The 26,367-nt window shown below is 42.1% G+C and overlaps 1 protein-coding gene across 2 annotated transcripts; it reads right to left on the reverse strand.

The window, feature by feature from the left end:
* Positions 1-3,781: 3,781 nt before the first annotated feature.
* On the reverse strand, positions 3,782-24,407 carry FBXO33 (F-box protein 33). 2 transcript variants are annotated; one of them, XM_075712413.1, is made up of 5 exons: positions 24,291-24,407; positions 22,865-23,385; positions 16,116-16,226; positions 9,871-10,556; positions 3,782-5,767 (listed from the first exon to the last, which is right to left on the reverse strand). In XM_075712413.1, the coding sequence occupies exons 1-5, from the start codon at positions 24,402-24,404 to the stop codon at positions 5,496-5,498; spliced, it is 1,704 nt and encodes a 567-aa protein (XP_075568528.1). In that variant the 5' UTR covers positions 24,405-24,407; the 3' UTR covers positions 3,782-5,495. The 2 variants fall into 2 exon arrangements, with proteins under 2 accessions (XP_075568528.1, XP_075568529.1); XM_075712414.1 differs by lacking the exon at positions 24,291-24,407 and having other exon boundaries at positions 22,865-23,321.
* Between the last annotated feature and the right edge of the window lie 1,960 nt (positions 24,408-26,367).

Below are 26,367 nucleotides of genomic sequence, written 5' to 3' on the forward strand. Positions count from 1 at the left end.
AGAGCAACTCTCCCATCAGTCTTCAAAACCAGTAGCGTGGGGTTGTGTTTTATTGAAGATGTGTAGAGGCTTGGTGGGTTTTGTTTTTTTTTACTGTCTCAACATGAACTCAGTTTATTAGTCTTTGGATTTTAGCACTGGCATTTGGGAAGCTGGGTGGGACAAAAAAAAAAAAAAAAACACCTCACTTCCTCATTCCTTCAGCTCTAACTTGGGAGAGCACTCTGGATTTATCAACAAAATGACCACACAGGATTTCTGTAAGCACACTCATTCTAACACATAGGACAGACCATTAAAACCGCAAGGCAAGATCGAATTTCTTTCTCATCTAGAACAAGCACAGAAGCAAGTATACCCAATACACTTAGCAAAAAAAGCAACAAAAGCGGTCAAGAACATGCTGCTACAGCAAACATTTAAAAAACCCAAACCACCATATAATTTTAGACATGGATTGTGTCCATGCACGTTTTGTAGTGATTGCTAGGCTTCACAAAAAAAGCAGAATTAAAAAATAACAAGAAAGAAGTAGCAAACTGCAGCATTAATAATTTTGTGCCTATAAAAGCCTTTGGTGTGTTGTCTCATCCACCTCTTCACGTGAGTTTGCTGCTTCCCCGGGCACAGCACGCTTAGTGCAGGCAGGGCGCAGGCATTGCTGTGCCATGCTGGATCTGGACAGAGCCTAGCTCCGTTTTTACTGACTGTTGTACTACCTAAAGCCTTCTGCTAGAAGCTGTTGGCTCTTCTGTCAGTTTAGCTTCACCTTGAAAACCATGTAATTACTCACAAGGCAGTCATTTGGTAAGGGACCCTTTGAGATAAATAAGGAAACTTTTTAGCAAGCCCCCACCTGCAGTAGCAGCAGTGGGTAGTTCAACTGCCATTCCCCACGTTCTCTGTGCACACACGCATGCACCCAAAAGCCACAATTTCAGCCTTTAATATAAATGCAGCCACCACACCCCATAATTAGAAGTTACCAAAAAAAAAAAAAAAAAGTGGGCTGGAGATTTTTTTGTTTTTGTAATTGCTTAGGTCAAGCCTGCCAATGGAGCTTTTTCTTTCACAGCTCAGTACTCCTGCTCCTACCATTATTTCCACATAGGCTTATTTCAGCTGCAGCACTCTTCCACAGCTCATTCCTGCAATTTCTTTATTCTCCTTTCTACTTCTAGTTTAGTCCTCAAAGACCTTTAGTTAAGCCTTTGTACTTGAGCTGTTTGACACATTTGACAACAGACATTTTAAAGCATCATCCATGTTAAATTGTTTTAACTGCTATTTAGCTTAATTCAGCTGTTGCATCATTTTTAGCCAATTAGTTGCTTTCTAAAAGCTCTAAGTTTGCCTGAAAGACTTCACCAGGATTCTATAAGGGACTGTTCGATTTTACCCTTGATACCAGTCCTAGGAACAGCCAGAACTGCCAACTATCAGCTTGCCCCTGTACATCAAACCAATGGATAGCACAGAGGTCCTTAGTTTGATAATACTGCCACCGTAAGAACCCCACCACCACCACCAATTCACATTAAGGGTTGCAAACTACTTAGGAATGTAACTATACTTGCTGAACAAATACGGTATTTTCTCTGTGTGGGTTAAATATTTGTTCTAGCTTGTAACTAAATTAACTGTCTGCAAAAAAAAACAATTCTTCCTCCACCAAAACAATCTACTCTATGCCCACAATGATATTGGAAGCTGTAGGCAAAACAAAAGTTAGCTGGACTAAGATAATGCAGGACAAGCATGGATTAGATCATACCAGAGAGAATGGAGTAACTTCAGACATTTGGTTTTTCCCCAGTAATAGCCCAAAAGTTTCAGACAAGCAATTTAAAAACAAGCTTGGACTTATGCAATAGGAAGCAGGGTATAGGAACCTGACAGATGTATTCAGATATGTTTAACCGAGAAGGGTCACACGAGTGCTTATGCGGGGAAGTCCCTGTTCCCCCCAAAAGAAAAAGCAACCCAGTTTTAACAATTGAGGGCTTGTGTTCCAAGTTCCTGCTGCTAAATGTAGAATGCAGCAAGACTAACTTGACATCCCTGTCTCTTCAGGAAAAACAAAGAGAAACAAACAAAAAGTTTAAAATCCCATTTGGGATTATGCAAGCTCAAAGTCATTTCACAGAGTCTGTAAGGCCCCACTCCCAATACAAGAACACTTTCCACATTAGGACCATCTTAGTTTCCTAACACTTGATTTCAAATTGCTTCAGCTTGAATCCCTTCATCCTGGTATCACTAAGTCAGATTATTGCTAGAAATACAACCAACAAAACCTTTTATTTATTTCTAAGACAACAGAACAGAGGTGTATCCTCCAACACTGCTCATAGTATGGGTTTCACCACACACTGGTGCCTAACTGGACTGCCTGTACTTGTAAAGTAAGAAAGGTTATCGTAGTCTGCATGTATTAAATACGTTGGCTCCGTACCTGGAACGCAAGCCATACCCAGTGATTAGACTTCAGAGTGCATGGAAGCGGATCTGGAGGACTAACAATGGCCACCCATTGATACAGCCTATTTTAAACACTGTGGCTGGAACTGCAGTAAGTGGAAGGACTGCGCATCTCTCTACCTTAGTCAAGTGGCCTGTTTCTCCTGCTCCGTATCTTACCTTTCAAGATTAAGTTAATTAAAAACAAAACAGAAAACAGGTTAGACTAAAAAGAGAAAGTCATTTATATAACAGAAAGGTAAACAAGTTACTTCCCAACTGTGTTAAGTAAGGCCATAGAAACACAGTAGTTCTACAGAGATAAAATGAACATCCTGCAACCTCATTTAAACCAGAGGATGCAGCATTTTCTTCAGGAAGTTGCACAGAAAAAGCCAGAAGTCTTGATCACTTTAAGACCAAATTTAAGGTCCAGATGATGCTGAGCAATCACTGTCAGATTTAACTGCTACATAAACCTCCCTCCTGAGGCTGAGCCCTGAAAGGCACAGAGACCAAGTCCTGTTATTTCACTTTACTGGAACATGAAAAGCTGTAATTGTATTTACCTTATCTACGTGACCCACAGCGTATCTTCCGTAAGTTGGTACGTGATCTTGCACACCAAATCCAGAAGATGTAGGAGACTGCTTAAACAATAAGCAGCACAATTCCCACTCCTGGTAGCGGTTTGGACTATCATAAAATGAAGTTCAGAAGCTCAAATGAAATCCGTGCTTGGCACGCACACACTGAACAGCCACTCCGACAATTCTCACAGCACAGTCAGCCATCGCAGGGCATGGCAGCTCTTCGACAGCTTACCAGACATTTGCCGTTTTCATTCAGAATGCACAGCTACGTACCCCTGAGTATGGATAAAACGTCAAACCGAAGCATTGCAGGTATTCATAATCTATTTAATAGTGGGACACCAAAGAAGTACTACACATTTCTCTTGAGCACATTAGATTTTGATTTAAGCAATTGCAATGGATGCAGGAATTTCTCAAAAATAGTCTTCTATATTCTACAATCCACAGTTTACTGTATCAGTCTATTAAGTCATATTACTTATATACTGCTTGTGCTAACTGGTCTGATAGTCTGATTTTTAGCAAAGCATCCTCCCCCTTCCTCCACCCCCCAAAAATGTTGACAAAATTCAGCCAAATTAAAAAAATTACTGTATGACTTATTTTAGACTTGTCTGTTGACCTAAACACAATGGGAGCTACCAGTTATACACAGCTTATGAACGATGTTGCATGTGAATTCTAAAAATCTTCATGCTGATACAATAAAATATTTTATACAGCGATCAATTTTTAATGCTTTATTCGTCGATTAAAAGAATATACATTTAACATAAACCATACAACATCAGTCATCAATTCAAACATTCAGCTGGTTTCCTTACATTTTCTGTCAGGAGTTTTTTTTTTTTATCTGATCACATTTATAAGATAAAATCTCACCACATCTGGCATATACACACACTGTGCCAGTGGATTCACTCTACTGATGTACATATAAAATCCGCATGGTATGTGCTCACTGGAGACAAAACAGCGCACACCTGTCAAAAGGTCATTTTAATATAAGATGGTAAAACCATTTGTAAAACACATATAAACTTTTTCCATAAATAGAATCATATCTGGACATCTGTTGCATAAATTGTGTTTTCCAAAGCTTACAATATAGCAGCCAGGTCTCAGCACTGCTGGGCACCCACGTTGGCCACTTACTTTATTATTGCAGACTGTCCTTTAAACATTAAATGCACAACATTCGTACCACTTAAAACTGGGGTCAGGTGGAAGTCTCACAGAGACCACGTCTGTACCGCGGTTGCCCTGAAACAGTTAAATCGGCTTTTAAAGCCTCTCAGATATAACAAGATTTTAAAACATACTTCATGGAATGTTCTTCATGCATCATAGCAGCTCATACCTGTGATAGAACAAGCTTTGTATTTGTTTCCTTTCCTTCCTTTACATTCACTATTCACAGTGAAACAGGTGCATGTTTGTTAAGAGTTCTGAGGTTGCTGACTGAGCCACAGCACAGCTGTGTACCACAGGTCGAAATTCGACCTTATATATTACAATCTAGCAGTATCTGGCTGGCCAAAGTTGGCCTGCCCCTGCCAGCATGTGGGCACTTCTTCGTTTTTAATCTATTCTTTGGCAGCTGACACAGGCGCTGACAGAGAAAATCCAGTGACTTGGTTGCTAGGGATTTCACGACTAACGTTTGTTTGCAGGTGTATACCTTTGTATTGAAGTCTTCACTGTTATGTTTTTACCTCATCGGAGTGCACATTCTTGTTTTTTTCTTTTAAACTTTGGCCCAAAGCTAACTTTTAGGAAGATGACAGAACATGAGAATAAACGAGGAGGCGTTTGCAAAGAATCCAAAAGACTACAGCTTATGGAGTGAAGCTGTAAGTGCGGGTACCTAAAAAGCTAGTGTTTCGCACCGCCGCTTAACAGCCGAGAAAAGCTGAGAATGGTAGTTCAGTCACGCTTCAGAATCTGCACGTGAAATAAAGCAAGGTGAGAGTCTTACAACAAACAGCCCGGGATAGACTTCTCTTCCTTTTAAGCCTATTAAGTAGCATGCTACCCGATTAAGCACACAATGACAGCATAGAAATCCACTGGGCTATGGATATGGGTATTAAAAAGAGTTGGCTCCAGAGCACAGAACTCCGATATAGCAGTAAAATCATTCAAAATGCAGTTACTCAATAAAAGTAAAGTTAGCCGGCAACCTCAGACAGCCTTTGGCTGTATCTCTGTAAGGTTTGGTAGACAAGTCCATTAACCGTGAAAACCCTAAACACTGCCACTTTCAGCTTCTAAACCAATACCCGACTACGTTCTTTGATCAAGAAGTAGAATACACATATATAATTCTATATAGCTAATACTGATTAAACACAGCACAAAAGGGGTTAATTCACGCTACTGAAAAAACATAATAGGACCCTACTTGCATATGTAACCACAGGAATTGTAGATAAGGAGCTAAATGCCTTCACTGAAGCTCTGCATCTCTCTGTAAAAGTGACGGGTTGGCTCAGTGAAGACACTGAGCAGCTCTATGTCCATGACTGCGTGCCAAGGTCGACCCAATCCGAGAGATACTTGCTCAATGAGATTGTGTACTGGATCCACATCCTGATCAGCCAGTTCTCCTTGGTCAAAATCAATGCTTTCTTCTGTGACTTCGAGAACTTTCAGGTCAGAGCCACGAAGACGAGCGATTGCAATAAGATTATGAGCCCAAACTGTGTAACCTAGGAGGGAAAAAAAAAAAAAAAAAGTTGCTCAGTCATTTTGTTACAAGGCATCTTTTTACCAAAGCACTTAATACCAGAGCATCTCAACACCCTTTTCAACCTACTTTGTCATCTTCCATCTGGCAGAATCCCCCCCACAGCATTTTTTTTTTTTTTTTTTGGTTGCAAGTGGTAAAGCCCCATTTTATATTCTGAACAAAAATATTTCAGGTAGTTTGACCAAGCTTTTCTAGATTTAATTTTTCACCACTTGTAGAAAAGTGGACTACTTTACTCCGAGTTAAGTTGTATCTACAATTTCAAACCTCCTGTGGTCTACTTCATAGTATAAATAAATAGAATGAAAAAAGTGAGTAATCAATTACTTTAAGTGAATGTATAAAAGGGCTGTTTTAAAGCTGCACTTGTGCTAGAAAAAAATCTGAAGTTTGCTTTTGTTGCATTAGAGATAAACTTAAAAACCCAAAACAAACCAACCAACCAAAAAACCCCAACACACACAAACCAGAAGCCTCTCCAGGAAATAGGTCACACCAGTATTAAAAAACCCAAAACCTACATATATCTTGTTATTCTATCTGAGATGAAACATAATTATGAAGCTTCCCTCTCTCCCATTAGCATATACTGGCATCCCTCTTTAAAAACACCTACTCCCCAGTTACCAGTTAGCTTTATGTAGCCTGGCTAAGGCAAATGCTGAGCTCCCCCTTACTCAGATGCAAGCCACAGATGATCTGGGAACTTCCCTTTTTGGGAGCTCTGCCAAGTCAGCCCTTCCATTGCAAAAGGAAAGGCTCATTTCTGTCTTCATCATCATTCTCACAGGTGCTAAGCCTCTCGGTGAGATGCCCACTTAGATTCCAAGTAAAGCTGCAGTCTGCACAGTATTTGAACCGGGAAAATTAAGCTACTGAGAAATAAAAACTAACTGTGGTTTGGTCTTCAACAACGCAGTTAACATGCTGTACATCATAATGTATCAAAATAAGACAGCTAGTTAAAGAATGAAGAAAACTGATGTTAAAGTAATAAGGAAAGGAGAATTTTTCATTCTGTTTTCTTTTACTTTTTCCTACTGTTTGTCTCTAAGGTTTCCTGTAAATACATTGCTCAGGGTAGGTTTTAAACAAAGAAGCCTGCACACATCTGTATGGCTCATTTCTGGTATATTAACTATTAGGAATGCATGAATTCCCACAGTTTTCATCTGCTGATGCATCACCTCCAGCACAACTGTCCACAGAAGATGAAGCTGTCAATAAGACTGTAGGACATTAAACCCAGTGGAAAATTCCACCTGTACGATGACATTCCCCTATCAGGACTGGAAGGAGGTCACAACACCTTCCAGTCATCTTGATCGTAAAGGAACTTACTAAATAAATCCTTGTCAGAAAGTGCAAGAATAAAGGGAACAACAACTGTGGTTAAGTCCCCTGTACCATCCTTGTGGTTCAGGTGTATGGCTTTTGCTTTAACTTTTTACAGTCAGATCCTCTATGCTCTGGAACAACCATCTTATTCTCAACTTAATCTCATTTTAAATTAACTCTCCTTTCAAAAGTTTTGCCTGAAGTTTCTCAGTAACCTTCCAGCAGCCAAAAAGCCTCTGCGCAGCTAAGTATTCAGAGGTAAGAGGGAATGATCACTTCACTACAAGTTATCATGGAACAACAAATTCACCATGGGCACACCATAACTTGTTTTCCTTTGACAGTAAAAATTTCAACTTCAGTTTTGCTCACAGGCAGAATAAAACTGAGAATCTCATAGGTAACACAGTATGTTTACAACACAAAGTCTTGAAAATCGCATGAAGTGTCCTTCTCTTAAGGGCAGGTGGAGGAGAGAAGGCTTCAGCCCCCATAGATGGGCTGTGCTTTTTATTCACAGTGCCAGATCATACCACTCTGACTATCCTGCTGTCCCCATCCCATCCCAAATGACCACACAATCTTCACACCCTTTCTTCTTTCTGCAAGAACATATTTAATACCCCTCAATCAGCTTTCTTCTGTTCCTGAAGATGCTACCTTGGTGGAAAGATATGACTTCCCACAAAAGACAGAAGAGAATCTCGAGGCACCCAAGGAAAAAGAGTGTCCTTAGGGTATGTTTTCCCCCTCCTCTTTTAGTCAGTGACAAGTGGCAGCCAAAACTATACGTAAATCAAAGCCTTTTTCAGAGCAAACTAATAGCCAAAGAGAGAAAAGCAAAAATCCTGAGAAGTATCGGAAACTGAAGAATAACCACTTCAAGAGACAGGAGAAGAAACCTGAGCACTTACATATAAAGCAAATTATGGTATCTTGAACAAACCCACCATTTTTTCCTGAAGGAAGCTTGATAGTATCATGAAGAATATGACAAGTGGAGCCAGAAACCATTACCTGGTAAACCTCAGAAAATACAAGTGTGAGGCTAAGATGCTGTACTGAAGCATCACAACATTCTAGATCTTTCTTCCTAGTCATGTTCTTCTCACAGTTGCTACTCTAGAAGAAAGATGCTTATGCTATAGTACCAGAGAAGTCATATTCACAGCTTAAAAAAAGATCAGGAGGCGTTTATAAGCAGCTTAGCTAGCTTCAGCTGCAAGGAGGGAAGAAAAGAAGGGTACAAAAGAAGGGTATAGAACCTGAATCCCAACATCAGAGCAAGGGTGATATTTGGCTGTTCTCCCCCCCCCCCCGGTATACACAGCATCTCTCCAAAGAAAGAAGATGCAGCAACAACCATTTGCTAAACAGAACTGTAGAAGGCATTTGCTTTCCCAATGCTCTGCACAGACTAATACCCTACTGAATAGACACACAATGATATTAAATGATATTTATGCTACCTTATGTTCAGATATTTTACCATCTTTTTAAGTTCAGATAATATATTAGAGGACTTCCCTGTAGTAGGAGGATAATTTAAGGTAACATGGGGTTTTTTTTTTTTAATTTTTCAAAAGGTCCTCAAATTTGTATCCAAATGTTAAAGGAAACCCCTAAAATTTGCATTTAGAGTGAGTAAGGTCACGTGCCAGTATCCAAAATCTGCCAGACTTGGACACTATAAAGGAGAGACAGCTGAATTGACTTTCCCCCCCGCTATGATTTTTCAGTAGAAGACAGTGGAAAAACTTTTTCTAGCAAATACAGCAGGACCTTCTGACTTCAGCCAACGGAAATCTGAATGCACAACCTTCACTGCTGAAGGTCTCTCTGGTTTGTGCAGAGTGAGTGGAGATTTACTCCCCCAAGCAGCCTCAGGAAACTGGCATTCATTCTTATGCAACACAATAGAGTCATCACTTAACTCCTTCATGCATCGGCAAACTTGGTCTTGGTAAGCTGATTCCAGCATAAACAAAAAGAACTGTTCTGCATTATTTCAGTTTCAGATGCCTTAAAATTTGCCAAACTGTAACTTCTAGCAAGTACTGTACTGATGACAGAGCTGAATACAAATGCACACCTTTCCCCCCCCCCCTTCGCAATTAGATGGCAAATAAATAGGTGGGATAAACGTAGCTCTGGTATTACTGGTGACACCAACGCACTCAGCGAGGCAACCTCCTCCACATTGTATTTTTCAGCCTTCATCTGCTGGCAAAGTCTTACCAAACTGGTAACAGGCTTCCTCTCCTCCCCTCAGCCTTAGGGCACTTAAGCCATGTTATTTACAAACAGGAAGCACAATCATGTAATCTTGCCAGCATATGAGCTCAGAGTAAAACAGCAAATGTTTTCCATGTTCACATTCACATAACCAGTCACTTGGTGGAACTTGCACAGTGCAGAGTGCTTTCAGGATAAACCTCCTGGAACGCTCAATTCTTAGTTATCCTCATTTCTGTCAGCAGTCTAATAAAATCCTATGTGACTTCTCCATAGAAGTTAGTAAGGCACAAGTATGTTTAGAACTCGCACACAATAAACACCTTTGTATTTTCAAACACAAAAATACCAGTAAAAGGTACAACAGCGTGTACAGCAACTGTGCAGCAGACTTTTGAACACCACTCTACTAAAACACATTATGATCAGAAAGGCTGTAGTGGTGTATTTCAACATCATATACTATGCCCGTGCAGCGTTATTACCTACCATGAACAGCTAGGAGAGACAGTCTTGTGCACCTCCAGGCTAATAAGACAAGTGGATCTTCATTCCGGTTGTCGCTAAGATCTGGGAAGCCAGACATATCTATCACATCATTCATTAGTATAAAATGAGTGAGGAACTTGTCGTACTGCCTGGATATGAGGTCAACAACAGCCCCTGAAACACAAGTGATGTAGCTGTCAAAGTGAATCCTCTCTAGGGGGATACTGGGCTTAAGAATCCTTAACATATCATCACTCTTGACATCAAAAGCCATTATATAGACCCGAAGATTAGTGCTGTTGCGAGTCAGTGCCTTCCAATTCTCATCTTCTGGCATACTGTCCAATGACTTGTGCATTATGGAAACACTGTGGACCAAGAGAGACAGTCGATGCAAAGGCACATGGTTGCTGTCAGCCAGGACTCTTGCCATTTCAGCTGTAAAATCACAGAAATCCAAAGCGAGCGAACGCAGATTCACAAAGCGCTCCAATTCAACTGCAGTGATAAGAGTGGTATTACCAGGGATGTGGTTGTCCAATAAGCTCAGATGTTCCATGGTGTTGGCTATGGGGTTTGATAAGGAGGACAATGATGTGGGAGTTACTATTTGCAGCATAAACCCACAAGACAGCCATTTCAATTGCCTGCTATTGCCTAGTATCTCTTCAAACAGCTGCTGTATTCTGCAAGCAAACAAAACAGACAATGTTCCTATTACACATGGTTTACTCTTACCAATTGCATACCATTCTATTTTTTTAATTTGAGAATCATTCTTTCATTTATGGCCTTATTTTGCAGGAAGGTGCTATTACTACGGTTCTTGTGAACTACAAATGTAAGAACCTGACTCTGCAGACCTCCCATGGCAATTTAACCTTCACTGCACTTAAAAGGTTAAAATTGTAAACTATCTTGACAAAAATTATGTACTTTGTTTTCCAAAAACAGTGGCACGCTATGAACCTTCATTTCATGTATTTCGTAGCACATATTTAACACCCTCCCACATACATTTTAAGGTTATGCAAATAAGAAAACCTGTAATGCTTTTAAAACATGGTTCTTGTTTTCAAAAACAGCTTTTCATATTTGCTAACCTCTCCAGAACTGCAAATTCAATATGGAAAAAAAAAAGGTAATTTTCAATGAAAGGTTGCAGAAACTTGACTTTGAGCATAAGTTAGAATGACCCGAAACTACTTGCTTGACTTTGTTCGTTAAAGGGTAAAGAACAAACATATGAGAAGAGCCCTTAAATAGTTCCAAATGTACAGCTAACTGGATTTTCAAGTGTCAGCACGTTCAAATTTTACCAAAACACCTTGGACCTGGTAACATTTCAATTTCAGATTATCAGTGCCAGCTGATTCTGGCACTGCCAAAATCCTCACGCTATTTATTACTCTGCATGATTATTATGCACTTATCTGATGCGTCCCACCTCTCCTACCCCTTTATTTTTTTCATGAAGGGATGTTCTTTAAGTTAGATATTTAATTCAGGAAGGCAACAAAGTATTTTAAGATAAGATTTTTGAACACTAAATTCAAATAGTACAGTCAAACTCTCTCCAAATAAATAATTTTCCAGTGTTCATCCCACAGCTGCTAAGGCCCAAAAGGGTCCTCCTGCCCAAATGACAAGTGTTCTTTGAGCATACGCATTCTAGGACACATGCGTAGATGAGAGTTTGATCTCAAACCCTGGTCAGCCAGAAGGAAAGATCAGCATTTAAGGGAAGCAGTTGAGCCAGGCTATGACAGTTCCATGAAACGCCAAGAAATAAGATATAAACCCTCCAGTACAAAATTGGCAGAAATCTTTGTGCCTCAAATTGGGTAACGTTTTGCACGGAACGCTTTTTCCTTTATTGTTATGAATATCTGTATACTTCATACATCTAAGGAAAACAATGTTATAAAGTTATTATTCTCATCCACGTATCTTTAATTGAGATGATGTCCAGACAAAATTAAAGGCTTATCTAGCCCAGTATCCTGACTGACAGCAGAGAAACACTAACACCTTAAGAAGTGCAACAAAACAAGGAAAGCACATAGGGATATTTCTCAAATATCTCCTTAGTTTCAAAAAATTTGTAACTCAGACCGCCTGAGCCAGAGGTGGCTTTCTGTATTTAGTAACCTTCAGGGACCTCACTTCCACAAATTTATCCAGGCTCCGCTTTGGGCCAAGTAGGCTTTTAGCAACTGTAACATCCAATAATAAAGAACTCTGCAGTGTGATTCCCCCCTCTTCTTGCTTCCTCTGAACCTGTCACCTACTACCTTTCATGCCCCATAATCCTTCTGTTGTAAGAAAGTTAAAAGATCAATCCTTATCCATCCCCTCCCTCTGCAAATCCTTATTCATCCTCTCCCTTGCCTGCATGTGCTTTCTTCCTTCTCCTAAGAATGTACTGGGTCTGCAAGGCTTGACTTCTCTTTATAAGTGGAAAAGTTGGTGTGGTTCTTGTATTTATCTATTATACACCTCAGAATAGTTCCTAAGGTTTTGCCTAGTATAGTCATCAGGTTTAAAAGACTTCAGTTCTTCCAGGTCTTCCTCTGAATATTTTTGTTTTTAAACTGAGGACTGGCAACTGCAACACAAATTAAATACAGTTTTAAACAACAGGTCGAGAGTCACAGATAGTATAGTTTTGCTATTTTATTCCTAAATTATTTTACGGTTCAGATGAGCCCTCTTTGATCCTGGCAATGTTTGTTTCATAATTATTCCTGCCAATGCTTAAATTAAAGGCAGATTCTCTGACAGTCCCCCAGAGAAAAAGGTTCTACCACAGGAACCTCTCTAATTTCTTCCAGCGAACAAAGACTCTTCCCTCCCCCCTGTCACCATACACATCTATGAAAGGTGCTGCAACGGTTGCAGCAATGGTAGAATTTATTTTGTAATAGTCCAAGTAGTCAATAGTGTTTGTAATATTTTACAGAACAACTGAAAAGATGACAAATCAATTTTGAGATGCTCAGTAGAATACTACCATCTATATACCTCACTGCACTAAAAATCTGTTTAAACTGTGCTTCTGATATGACTTAAACATCTAAGCTTAGAAAAGTACTGTTCTAGTACTCACACAACTTAATGAAAAGAAATATGATACAGAACTCTGCAGCTGTAGGGTGGGTTTTGTCCCCTGTGGGAATTGCACTAAATAACTCTTAAAAAGAGAGATTCTGATTTAATACTATCTACACACCAACTTTTTAGTGCAAGCACCGAAGTATTTATACAAGTATTTAGACTTGTGCTGATAGTCTACCAACCACAGGTCCTAAGAAAACTTTCTAGCCACCTTCCCCCAATTCTTTGTAAAAGGGGATCAAACATGTCAATAGAGAATATTTAATAGTGATCACTTTTGAATTGTTTTTAATACCTGCTTTTATATAAGGCACAACATAAACCACATGCGATTAGTTTTAATGTATTTCAAATACATTTTTCAAACACCCTAACAGGGGTTTTTCCTCCGCTGCAAATTTTTATGCACATAAAACAGACAGAACCTAACTGGAGTTTGCAAAAATAGTTTGAACGGTGTTCTAGAAATTTAGACACATTAAGTGAGTTCTTGGGAATTAACACTTACTTTATTATCACGTTAACTTTTACTTCAACTGCCTAGCAGGTAGTACAACATTTATGCTAACTTACATACGGTTATCTTAAAGCTTGCATATAAAGCTGAAGTTTAAGCATGGTTTAGTCGGTATAACACAAAATATAAGCAGAGCTCTGCACATGCAAGAAAGCAACATAACCTAGTGATACCTCAACAAGTGTACTTCATCAGTCCCCTTTGCTCCCTCTAAGCAGCAATTATGGGATGTTTACCATCAACCTGAAACCTACAAATGATCATACTGGAGCAAACTATTTAAAAATAAAAAAATAAAAATAAATTACTTTCAGAATTAATGCCCCAAATGGCACTTTCAACCAGAGAACAGACCGAAGCCTGACTAGACAAGTTGAGTTACTGTTTAAGACCCAAATCCAGTCCTGGCCAGTACTGAAGCACATAGATGGCCCTGGACAGGAAACAAACATATTACTAAGGTCCATATGGAGCCCATTTGTTTAATTAAAGACTATCAATCAAAATGTTTTGTTTAATAACAGAGGCTAAACTGTTTTTTTTGGAACCAAACTATCTGAACCACACGGGTCAATCATGGGAAGCAGATTTCAGAAAGCCAAGATTTTAAACAACTACCCTTTGTTCAACTCAAGACAAATGTATTGTTTACGCTGAGCTTCCCAACAGCAGTGAACTAAGCTGTAATGAGAATTTTAGAAAGTAACCAGGGACACATATGCTGTACAGAAGAAGAACAAGTATTACAAACCCATGCTGATCACTGCAAAAGTACATTTTTGAAAACACAATCCAAAGCCTCCTCTCCTTCAGAACAACCCCTAGTCTCAACCTGGGGGAGCATCCTAATGGTCATGTACCAGCTGAGATTTCACCCATGGTCTGTTACAGCCAGCTGAATACTATGGACTTAAGGAAGTGTCTCATTTTCTTCCCCGACTGCTTTAATTGCAGGAAGTTCCTGAAACAACTAGTAAGATTTATCACCATATGGGTTCCAAAAATCCTCAACTGCCAATAACACTGTCTCCAAAGGTTGCTCGGTATCTTTCAGTGTTATTTACCAGTATCTATGTTTTGCAACTCAACTGATGCAAACCCCAAATGCATAAGACAGGACTAAGGAGCCATAAAGATTTACTTCCTGAAGTAAATCTGCTGCTAGTGCTGATGAACTTGAGAACACTGAATAAAACACTGCCAGCTTTCCCTTAATTTAGAAAAGGCCTAGCAGGTCCCAAATACATTGTTTTATTCTAGAAAAAAATCCCCACCAAAACCAAACAGACAAAAAAAGGTAGCATTTATTTGCTCATTCCAAAATGTGCAAAGGTCAATATTCACCTAAAAGACTAACTTCAAATTAGATGATGAGTTTTGAATGGTTTATGGCTCCGAAACGTGCATACTTATTTTTGTTATTTGTTTGAAGAAATGTTTAACCATGCACTCAGCTGAGTAAACATCTGCTTAGATGGCTCTCTTCAAGCCCTTTGGCAAAGATTTGATTATATATTTATGTTTTCACAACAAAGGATATGAAAAAAGGGAGCTTTTATCAAATCAGCCTTTTACCTGCACACAGCACTACAGTACATATGTTAAATAGAATCCCAAATTGCTCTAAGTTCTGCATTCTAAGCATAATGGATGACAGAGACACAGTATGTGAGACACATCTGTATTTGCACTGTTTTGCAAATTTAAGTCAGTCAAACATTTAGCTTGATGGCTGTGTTCACATACACACATTGATCTGATAATATACCTACACTAGCTCTAAAAACACTCTAAAAAATAATAGTAAAAATCTAGAGTGGCTGTACTTATTCCACTCCCCAGCTACTGGAAGATGTTTAAACTGACACAAATGAAAATTATGTTATTCAAGTTTTATCTATATGGAAAGTTTTAGCAGAACTGCTAAAATAGTTAACTTAGCATCACTTCCTCTGTGGTAATTTATTCCAGAAGTCACTAGCTTTTTACATGGTACTTAACCTTTTCCAAAGAAGAAGAACTAGCTATTCTGATTATAAGCATTCAAGGACTGTACCGTAATGTAATTATGGCAAGCTAAAATACACCTCTGAACTAAACAAGCACACTGTGAGCTATGATCTTCCAGGAATTCTGCAAATACATAACCTAGTTTTGAGCTGCAACTTGAAATAAGATGTTTGTGTTTAAGTTCTCTTTCAAGTTTACTTGCTACATGTCCTCAATTCTTGTGAAATACAACAGATTACTTCCTTTTCTAATTTTTTCACATACAGCAATAGTAGAGATGCTGGTAACAACCCCCCATCTCTCCTTCCCTTTTGTGCCATTAACATAATATTGTTTCTAGAACACAACGAAAAGAGGAAAGAAAGGATTCTCACCCTGCTGACAAGGGGAAAAAGCAAGCCACAAAACCAGACTACTTCATGTAAATAGTAGGAAAACAAATTAACTCAATGTAAGAATTCAGATTCTCATCCTATTAAAAAACATAAAGCTTTCTCACTCATGTATTTCAGGCATGAAAATCTGTGTTCTGTTATCTGTTCTTACTATTTTAATGTATTTGATAATTTGCAAATTTTGATAATTTCCAAATAAAACTTACTGCTTAATCTTCTTGCCATCAGGGTCAACCTTGCCGAGGTATGTATTTGATATACTTCCATGTTGCTGCAGAATGCTTATATCCCCGAAGAGACTTAATTTCTGGAGGTTCCTAGAAACGACAAAATAAAAAGGAATCTGTACACAAAATTAAAACACGGTGAGGAATCATTCTGGATAAGACAAACACAGGCAGTAAGAACACATTATTACATGGAACATGTAGTCTGTTTTGGGAAACATCCTACTGTCCTGGAATACAGGCACATATGGAACTACAAAAAAATGATACTGAAGTATAAAGGGGGAGAGGACTACACAAACTGCTGAATCCGACTGTAAAAGCAAATGCCAGTTTTCAGTCACTGCAGGAGTATTTTCAGCAGGCCAGCACCATGAAGAAAACTTTTAGCAGTGCTTTCATGCACTTTTTAATCCTTGGAACATGTGTGTTGTCACAGATGAAAACATCAAATACGTATTCCTTTTAACATTTAACACTGCATTTAATGCCCACGTAGCACACAACCACAAACAACCCTATCTGAGCACTTACGTGTTGCAGCTGGGTTACAAATGGGAGCCCAAACCTGCCTCAATTGAGGCAACACAAACCTCAGACAGGAAAAGTGAAAGCTTCTCACACCCTACCAGTGTCTAATTTCTGTTATATCAAAGTAGGGGAAGCTGTTCTAATATTTCCCATCAGTGACCAGAAGAGGATTAGTGGTCCACCATGACACATAATTTTAATTTTTAGAAGGGATACCTAAAAAGAAGTGAAAGAACCACCTCTAAGTTGATGCTGGACATGACTCCGTGTGCTAGACAGTCAGTTTTCCTTTCCCTAGTACAGTTTATTTCTCCGACTTGCATCTTTTCTATTCCTAAAAAAGATCAAGCAAGAGATATGAAAATGACTGCAGTTTTAGAGTATCTGTGTGGCATTTACTCTTAAGATTTTTATTTTTTTAGCTGACTAAGTTTTAGGTCAACATTTTTTTTTATTTATACATGCTGTAAATTAGATTTACTCCTAACATGCAAGGACTAGTCTGCACTTGATAATTAACATGGCAGAAACTCCAGTTTCATCACAAATGGATACACGAGTTTAATTAATCTTAAACAGTAGATGCCAATTAACCTGTAGCTGACAATTAAGTAAGTTACATAAATCCTCATTTCTGTTGGCTTACAAATCATACGTTAACATTTCAGATCAGCTTCGAAGAAAATGCAATACAATTACAATGCTCAAAGCGTAGGGAAGCTCTGGTGCCAATTCACTAACCTCCATAGTATGAGCTGATATTCTATCAAGGGGGGAGTATGAAGTAGTCCAGTTTTACATTTTTTAAGCAAGTATGAATTGCAGTCTGTAATTGGTATCTACCATACGTCTCAATTTACCTGTTTTGAATTTCCTGTATTCAATAACTGCACACTAGTTTCCTGAAATCTATCCACTGTTGCACCTGCTACTTTTCTTCTATAGGTGAACAACAACTTAAGAGCAAGATCCACCACAAGCTTCATATCGAGTCAGACAAATACTAGAGCAAAATACCTAGATTTTACAACTGTTTCCAAAATTCTAACAATTTATGATCTAGTCTTTTAAATACAGGACTACTGTAATGATGATATGTTAATACAAACTGAGCCCTGACCACATGCTCAATATTCTGTAAATCCGACTAAGACAATGTCTGATCATAATGAAGAATAAGCTTGGCAGGGAAATCTGAAGACACTGGCACCACCACTGACAGTATTTTGGGGTCTTCTTTCCTCAAAAGCTGTAAGAGATAGTCTGGTATGACAGGGAAAGCAGCAGAAACCTCCACCTGGTGTGAAAGGCAGTGTTCACAGCCAATGCTATAATTAAGCTTTTATCTTCTGATCTCAGTGACTTCATTCTGAGAGCTAAGAGACAAAATGGAATCTTCAGAACAATTTTGAATCACCTGCATATTCACATCACACACAGGTCTTGTTTTGTGCTACCCATACCCCCAGTGAACACTACAGTAGGGGGGTATTAATTTTAGAGCCACCAAACCACAGGACACGTGAAACACTATTTACTAGTATCCCACACATTTTTACTACATCTATTTGACTGCCATTTCACATGCTACAGAGACGCACAGAAAAGTTCTCCGCCTCAAAACTTAAGCAATGAAAACATCCAATTATTTTTCCATTCACAGCACAGTTATTACTATCAACAAATCTGATCACAGTTCAACACAATATTAGGTTTTTGCTACTATTTGCAGTGTCATATAATCTCTATGGCATTCAGCTCACATCTCATCTTTATTTCAGAGAGTTAGTAAAGTGATTGCTATTTAAATAAAATTATTTAGAAGTTAATTGTCCTCTTTTGCTAAAAGTCATAATGGCATCTTAATACTATGTAGCACCCATACACACAGCTGGGGAAAAACATGAGTTTGATGGGATTTCTAAACCATTTATTTTCCACTAGCTCAAAATGCATACTAAAAGTAATAGCTTCTTACTAGGCTCCATCTTCAGTTTTGGTCGGTCTTCTTGAACACCCAATGGAAAAAGAACAAAATAGCCTTGCTTACATTCAACATGAACAAAGCGGTAAGACACGTATTGTATTATTATACTAGTTTTGGACAGTTTCAGCTGCCTGCTCAGACCAATAGAAGAGAGCTATTAGTAGACTGCATCTGTATTTGAGGTTTTCCGTTTTGAGCGATTCACCAATTTTTGGCAACCCCAGCATACATACCATACTTCACCAAAATACCACAGTTTTACTATAATCTGCATTTTTGTTTCCACAGCAAAGACCAAACAAGTCACACAAACTAACATACTGCAGAGGAAGGGGGGGAGGGGGGGAATCACTACCTTCCTATCTTCCTTTGTAAGCAGCTAGAGGAGAGACCATACTTTGGGATTTCAGAGTTATGTGAAAGAACACAGGATTTTCCTACTGAATGATCAGCAGTTGCTTATTAGCTGCTGTAGGCACTGAAATGACTCACAGAAAGTTTGTTGCCATCCCACCTGCCTTCCAGAGCTTAGTTTTGAAAGATCAATTTGAGAAGATGCAAGGTGCAGATCATTAGGATCTCTTAAGAGCAGGTAAGAAACAACTTGTCCCTCCTGATTTTGCTACATTATACCCACCCAATACTTTCTTTTTAATAGTAAGTAGAACATCAACTGTTTAAACAATAATATACTTTGTTATTTTGCTTCATTTACTGTCATAAACATAACAGCTCATGGAAAAGTTACAGATGACTATAAACGCTACTTTAGTACCTTTTAATTAAATAAATTACCGATTTTTAGAGCTCATCATGGTCCCAGCACTATTAAGGCAATATTTTGGGAGTAATATGCTTCCACCCACAAAATAAAGTTTATGGCGACTTGAGCTCTACCTCAAATATGCAACAGACCTAGAACATACCTTTTTGGATGATAATTAGCTGCCAGCAGTAATACTTGTCAGAATATTATCAGTTGTTTTTAAACCAAGTTGCGGACAAGTAGTCATTTTCTTAATTCCATCAGAATTAGCAAAGGGCACTGCAAAATATTTTTCTAGAGACTTAACATGCACATTTGCTTAGAAACTGGCAATTCTATGTTGTACAGAAAATGCTTTTATTAGCAAAAATACACATCATTCTCCTTTACCCAAGAGAGCATCTAGAAATTGCATTACTTTTAGTCATTACTTTTCTTAGGTCCTGCGGTATTGTAAATCCTCAAGGAATTCTAGAGCCATCTAAAGTACATTTTTTGTTTCCTGCAAGGAGGGGGGTTGTTACTGTATTGTTTAATAATAGATTTAAAAACCTACAACAAGATTACACAGTTAAGAAACAGCACACCATTTCACAAAAGTAGATTCCTTCCTCCCCAGTTCTGAAGTATAAGATGGAAGTTCTTTGAACTTCTCTGCCAAAAAGCTATCATAAGGGCCGACAGGAGTTATGAAAGAACCATCCTGTTTTAAACTTAATTCCAAAAGGAATGCATTTACAGTGATTCAGCCACTGGAGAAGTTAAAAATGCTGCCGTTTCCATTATTTTGGAAATTACAATAGCTATCCCATGTACAATGACACACGGCAAACACAGAAGGAATTATGAATTATCCTTGAGTTACAGATGAGTAAAGAGAAGCAGAGAAAGTGACTGGACTGCAGTCATTCCTTAGACAAAACTACGCATCAGGCAGGTGACAATACCTCTGGTTTAGACACGCAGTCACAGTAAGAACTAAGCAGCAATTTGGCATATGTTAATGCTCCTTCCCACCTTGTTTTCAATCTCAAAACTCTACTTAAAGAGCTAAAACCCAATGTTCTACATGCAAACTAATCAGTTATCGGTAGTTACCTTGCAGGGGGAAAAAAATCAAAATAAACTAAAAACCTTGTCTCTTCAAGGGAAAAAGGAACTTATTCAGAAAGTAAATCTGAATAAAAGGTTAAGTGTTTAATGCAAACTCCCCCTCCTCCCCAATTTTTAAAATTGCTCATAAAAAAAAGCCTGCTGTAATAACCAGGTACCCTGTGTTCCCCAGACATACATTATTCATTTCAACAAGAGAGCAGCATGCAAATGATCTGAAGACAGCAAGAAATGACAATAATGCAAAATCCTATCGAATTGGTAACTTTTCACCTCTGGCTCACCCCTGAAATTATACTAATCTACCAGCAAACGCGTACCGGAGAAACATAGTATTTTACTACAGTCCTCGGCCACACTGTGCATACAGAATCTGTAGAAAGAACTTTAGAAAGCAAGTGTCCTTGTACAAGTTTCCGATAAGGCCATGGAGAATGAACCAAAAGCCACCTCATAACGCATTTAATTTTGACAGACTCAGATTCGGGGGGGCATTCTAGTTTTTCCAACAAAACCCCCAGGCAATCTCCCACAGATACTCCTTATTTTAAAATTCCAAGTCCATGTAATGATATTTGTCTCAGATCAGATAATCACCAACATTGCTTCAACATTTTTTCCACATGGTCTGGCATGACCTATGACATTAGCTGGATTTCCCAAAGATTCAACAGTTCAGTGAAAGCTCCTTAAACGCATGACAAGACTGATCAAGACAGATGATCATGGTTCACGGGGCAAGAAATAATTTAAGCTAAAGGTGAGCTGGGACCAAGAAGCCATTTTCAGAAGGTTTGTAACTCTCAACCATCGCAGTTGCACCACAGGAAGTACCTGCTGGGCACAACAGAGCAGAGGAATTGAAAGTGAGACTTCACACACCACATTTGCATTCATCTCAAACCAACGAGGAATTACATTTAAAGTTCTCTTGCTACAGTTCAAAATAAGGAAGTAAGGAAGGCCTCAAACTACTCTCTAATCCCTCTGGGATCAAAGAGGGACAGTGACCAGACCATGATTCAGTTGCAGACAGTTTTCCAAAGGCCATCCACAAGGTTTAATTCATCCTAAAGATGCCCTGAAACACTTGCAGCTTTTTCTTTTGCCTTGATAGGTGAAGCTATATGCACACAGAGGGGAGATAATATTAACCATTTCCTATCCTAAAATCTGCATGGCTTTCCAAACACATCATAACCTAACTGTAATATCCTTGCTTTCCTGTCCTAGGTGCTGACTAGAGGCCATATATTAGGATATCTGATTATTATCTTTTTTAGAAGATGTTTATCTTGATCACACCCACACACGGTAAAGAGAATGCAAGTATTTTCATTTTCAAGAACTCCAACCTGAGGAAATTATCTAACCTGCCAAAGTAAGTCTGTGAAAAAGCAGGATCTAAACACATCGTAAGTCCAAACCACAGGAAAAGACTTCCACTGTTTAAATTCAATTTGGTCAAAAAGTCCTACGTCTGAAATATTTTTTCAATAAACAAACACAAAAACCTCCTCCTAGTTAAAACTGAGTCAAATCTCAGTTTCGCAGGTAACACGAGAGCTGGCCCGAAAGCTCAGCTTTTCAACGGCAAAACCCCTCGTAGCTGGAAAGATGAAAGTATTTTATCGGGGCGCTACTCCATCCCTCTCCCTCCAGAAAAACACCAGTGCTGTAATTTCAACCCCCCTACTAATGTCTCGGGACATTAATTCTTTTTCAATCACGCATAAGAGGTCTAAAGCCCATCCGTAGTAGGGCTTACATTCTGAAGTGAGAAAGGTGCCTTCTTAGGCACCAAAGTCAAACTCCCAGCTCTCACTTGCTCCGTCTGAGCCGCGCTCCCCCTTTCCCTCAAACGGATGAAGAAGTTTTTATTATCGCAGCTGCGTCTGCCTTGCACACCGACTAGCCGCTTGCCAACTACACGCCTGCCTTTATATTCTCCATCAAAGTGGAGGATATGATAAAACCGGGGTAGTTCGAAGCAGAGCCTGCGCTTCCGCTCGCCTCGCAGCCGCAGGGACACCCACCGGCTCAGCCAGGCCGACCCCGCGGCTCTCTCCCCCCGCCCGGGGCTCCAGGGGCGCGGCCCCCGCAGGAACCGGCCGCCGCGGGTCACCCACAGGCGCCGTTCCCGGCTGCGGGCGTCGCTGCCGCCCGCAGAAGCGGAGGGGACGGCCGGACCCCGGCCCCGCGCGGCTCGGGGGGGGCTTCGGGGCCCCGCCTGCCCCCCCCAGCGCCCCCGCGGCCTGCCCGTCCCCCCCGCCCCGCTCCCGCCGGGCGGGGCGCGGCCCTCTCCCCCCGGGCCCGGCCCGGCGGCGGTACCTGTTGTTGCGGACGCTGCTCAGGACGCACAGCACCAGCTCCAGGTAGGTCCTCAGCAGGTCGAGCCAGCGCGGGCACAGCGGCGGCGCCTCCCCGTCGCCCGCCACCGCGGCGCCCTCGCCGCCGCCGCCGCCGCCCCCCGCCGCCGCCGCCGCCCCCCCTCCGCCGCTGGGGTAGTTGTCGGCGGCGAACTGTACGCGGAGCTCACGGACGAACCAGCCGCACTTGCGCATGAGGAACTCGAGGCGCGGGCGCTCGGCCGGCGAGACGCGGAGGCTGAGGCGGAGGCGCGGCCAGAGGGCCGGGTAGAAGAGGCACTCCCGCCAGTGCGAGCAGGCGGCCGAGGCCCGCAGCCGGTCGGGGCCCGCCAGGAAGGAGAAGATGTGGACCACCAGCTCGCTGGGCAGGGAGCCGGCGCCCACCGCCTCCCCGCACACCGACATGCCTGGCGCCGGCCCGAGCCCCGCTGCTGCTGCGGCGGCCACGGGCGGCGGCGGCGGCCCCGGCCTCGCCTCCGGCTCCTGCGACAAAAACAACAACATCAATGACAAGGCGGAGGGGGCGGGCGCCGGCCGGAACGCGGCTGCTGCCGGGACGCACCACCCGCGCCGCCGCCGGGGGGGGGGGGAGGGGGGAGGCGAGGGGCGGAGCGGGCCCTACCACCGCCCAGCGCGGCGGGGAGGGGCGCGAGGGGGAGAGGTGGGCCGGGCGGCGCCGCGTGGGCCCTACCACCCAGCCCGGGGGGGGGGGGGGGGTGTGAATGAACACGCCGCCCGCGCCGCGCTCTGTTCCTGCGGGACGAGGAGAGCCGCCGCGGCGGAGGGAGGAGGAATTACCCCGCGGGGGGAATGGAACGTGCCAGCGGTCGAATGGGAGGTGGGGCCAGCTCAACCGCCTCCGCGAGGGCAGGCTGGCCGTTAACCCTTCCGTGCCGGGGCGAGGGGCCGCCTCTGCCCCACCGCCCCGTCCCGCAGCGGAGCCCGGGAGCCCCCGGCACCTCGCGGCGGCGGCTGCGTGCCTCCGCCCCAGCCCCGCAGCGGCACCCGGCGCGGCGGGCTGAAGCGCAGCTCCGCGCCCGAGCGGGGCGGGAGCGTCTGGGTGCCCAGCCGGCGCGGCGCCCTGAGGGGCCGGCCTGGCAGCGCGGCTTCCCCCCGCCCCAGCGGCTCCTCCGCCCTAACGCAGTGCGGCGGGAGGCCCGGGACCGGGGGGCGAGGCTCCGGAGCCAGCTTCCCTACCGGCTCCGCAGCCGCCGGAGCCGCCGCCGGTCTCTGTGGGAGCGCTGGGCGCTGCTGAGGGGCAGGCGCGGGAGGGCTGCCGCCGGCCTCGCCTGCCCCGGGCGCCTTGTGGGCAAGAAAACGTGGAAAGGGTGGCGGGGCGTGGAGGCCCGCATCTGACCGCACGTACGCCTTTCAGCCAGCGAAATTACCTCAGCGGCGTTCCAGCTGCCGCTACGGGAAACGCGCTGACCATGCAAGAAAGGCGAGGCGCGACGGAGAGTTCGACATGTGACAGCACTGGATGTGAGCCTGAGGGGATACATGAGGAAATGCTCCAAATCTTAGTTCTCTCCGTTTCTTAAAACTCATCTGCTTTGTAATACCCGTGCCAACATCAGCCGCAGGTGTAGAGAGAGAGCTTCTCGTGTGCGTACAGACTTTTGAGAGCATTTAAAAATCTGTTACATTCTGATGCTGCAAAGGCAGAACATCAAAGTGATGTTAATTGCAATTGTACGTGTAAGCTTTACAATTTTAAAAGCCTTATTAAAAAAAAAAAAGATTACTGCCAAGGCACATAAGTTTATATAACTGTTATGTCTGAGCATACAGAAACGTACACATGAAAGAACAAAAGATGTACTAAGAGAAATAAAGCCTAGGCTGCTCCTTGCATTCAGAATAGGTTCTCATTATAAACAGATTTATCAACAAACAAATCTAAAGCACCCCTCTCCCTTTACTCCATGACTAGACATTTTCTCACAGCTGGGGTGAAAAAACAGTATCATTTTGCTTTTCTTGAATCTGGTCATGGGGGAAATGTGACTGAGTCTTCTATTTCTCCTTGATTAGAGAGAAGGATCCCAGAGGGACAGATGTTATTGAGAAAGACTGTAGGAAATTCCCAGGTGGACAATTCTTCTGCCATCAGGAACCAGTGCTGCTTCACACACCTGCGTGAGAGATTTGGACCTGCATAAACAACTCGGGTAAGTGCTGTGTTACTCCCACTGCAGATTCCCCTGTCAGATTAGACCAAAATTCCCCAGGTACTCAAGATGCAAGCTCTGAAGCAGCCAAACTCATCTGGCCTAGAAGGATGCAAATGAAAGGAGCTTAAGCGCCTACATGTCTCCATATTTTAATACCTACTCAACAATTCCACATTGTTGGCCTGATGATGAGTCAAAAGACTTCCGAGATTACTAAGTACCTTAGTGTAACAGAATCAAGCTTTACGATTTAGTGCCCTGGGATTACCAAAGTGGCATCAGGAAAAAATGGTTTACGAAGTTTGTTCTGCCTTTCTGGCTGCCTCTGTTGGATTGTATTGGATCAGCAAACGTGGCATGCTGGGATCGTGGCTGTGGTAATAAACACAGTGAAATGGTCTTTTACTGTGACCGTTGCCTGGTCATTTACTCAGCTCCAGCTTAATGGGGTTATGTTAAAAAAAATCTTGGGAGCTGTTAACTTCAGTTTTGTAGGCTTGAGTGAATAAATGGGTCTGTCTAACACTTCAGGTCATCACAACTATGGCCAAATGGTCCGACACGATAAATGCCAGACTTGGTGAGGTTCCTCGAGTCAACCCATACGCGTGGCAAGTATGGCGCCGAGGCAACCAAGTCTCTGAGGCTGCCGATTCTGGGGGTTGAATCACAGTTTTCCCTGCCTTGGACATCAGAAACAAGCTTCAGCTTGACTAAGAGTTGGTTTCACAGCGCAGGTTTTTGTTAGTACTAATGCAGTGACTGCAAGTTGATGGGATAATACCTCGGAAAAAGACGTGCATCTAACTTGCTTGCAGACTTCAGGGAGTTACTGGGTGGCTCCAGCTGGTCAGCCGTCTTTTTGCTGAAGCACTGGGCTGTCAGTATGACTCCAGTGCACAGCTCTCCATGAAGCCACTTGCTGAACATTTAAAACCGAGGGGGATAACCGTGAGTCTTTAAGCTGCAAATCAAAATTTTCACATGGCTGAAAGGCAGAGGAGCCATACTACACATCTTAGAGGGGCTGAAAAGAGGAAATCATTCCAAAGCAGGTCACGGGCAGGAGATGGTGGTCATTTTGTGGGAAGTGACCACAGATTCTTGCAGAGTCCACCATGGATCAGAATGGGCCCCAGGGAAGCTGGTTTTGCCAGCTTCGACAGCTGCCGTTGGGTTACTTCCATATTGCCAGGATTCTCATTGCTCAGAAGCACCAACGCCAGCACCATCCCGCGAGCAGCCGTTCTGGCATGGGAGTAGGAATCACACGTGGCTCCAAAGCTACGGA

The sequence above is a fragment of the Pelecanus crispus genome, chromosome 6 (assembly GCF_030463565.1).
Source record: "Pelecanus crispus isolate bPelCri1 chromosome 6, bPelCri1.pri, whole genome shotgun sequence".
Taxonomy (NCBI): Eukaryota; Metazoa; Chordata; class Aves; order Pelecaniformes; family Pelecanidae; genus Pelecanus; species Pelecanus crispus.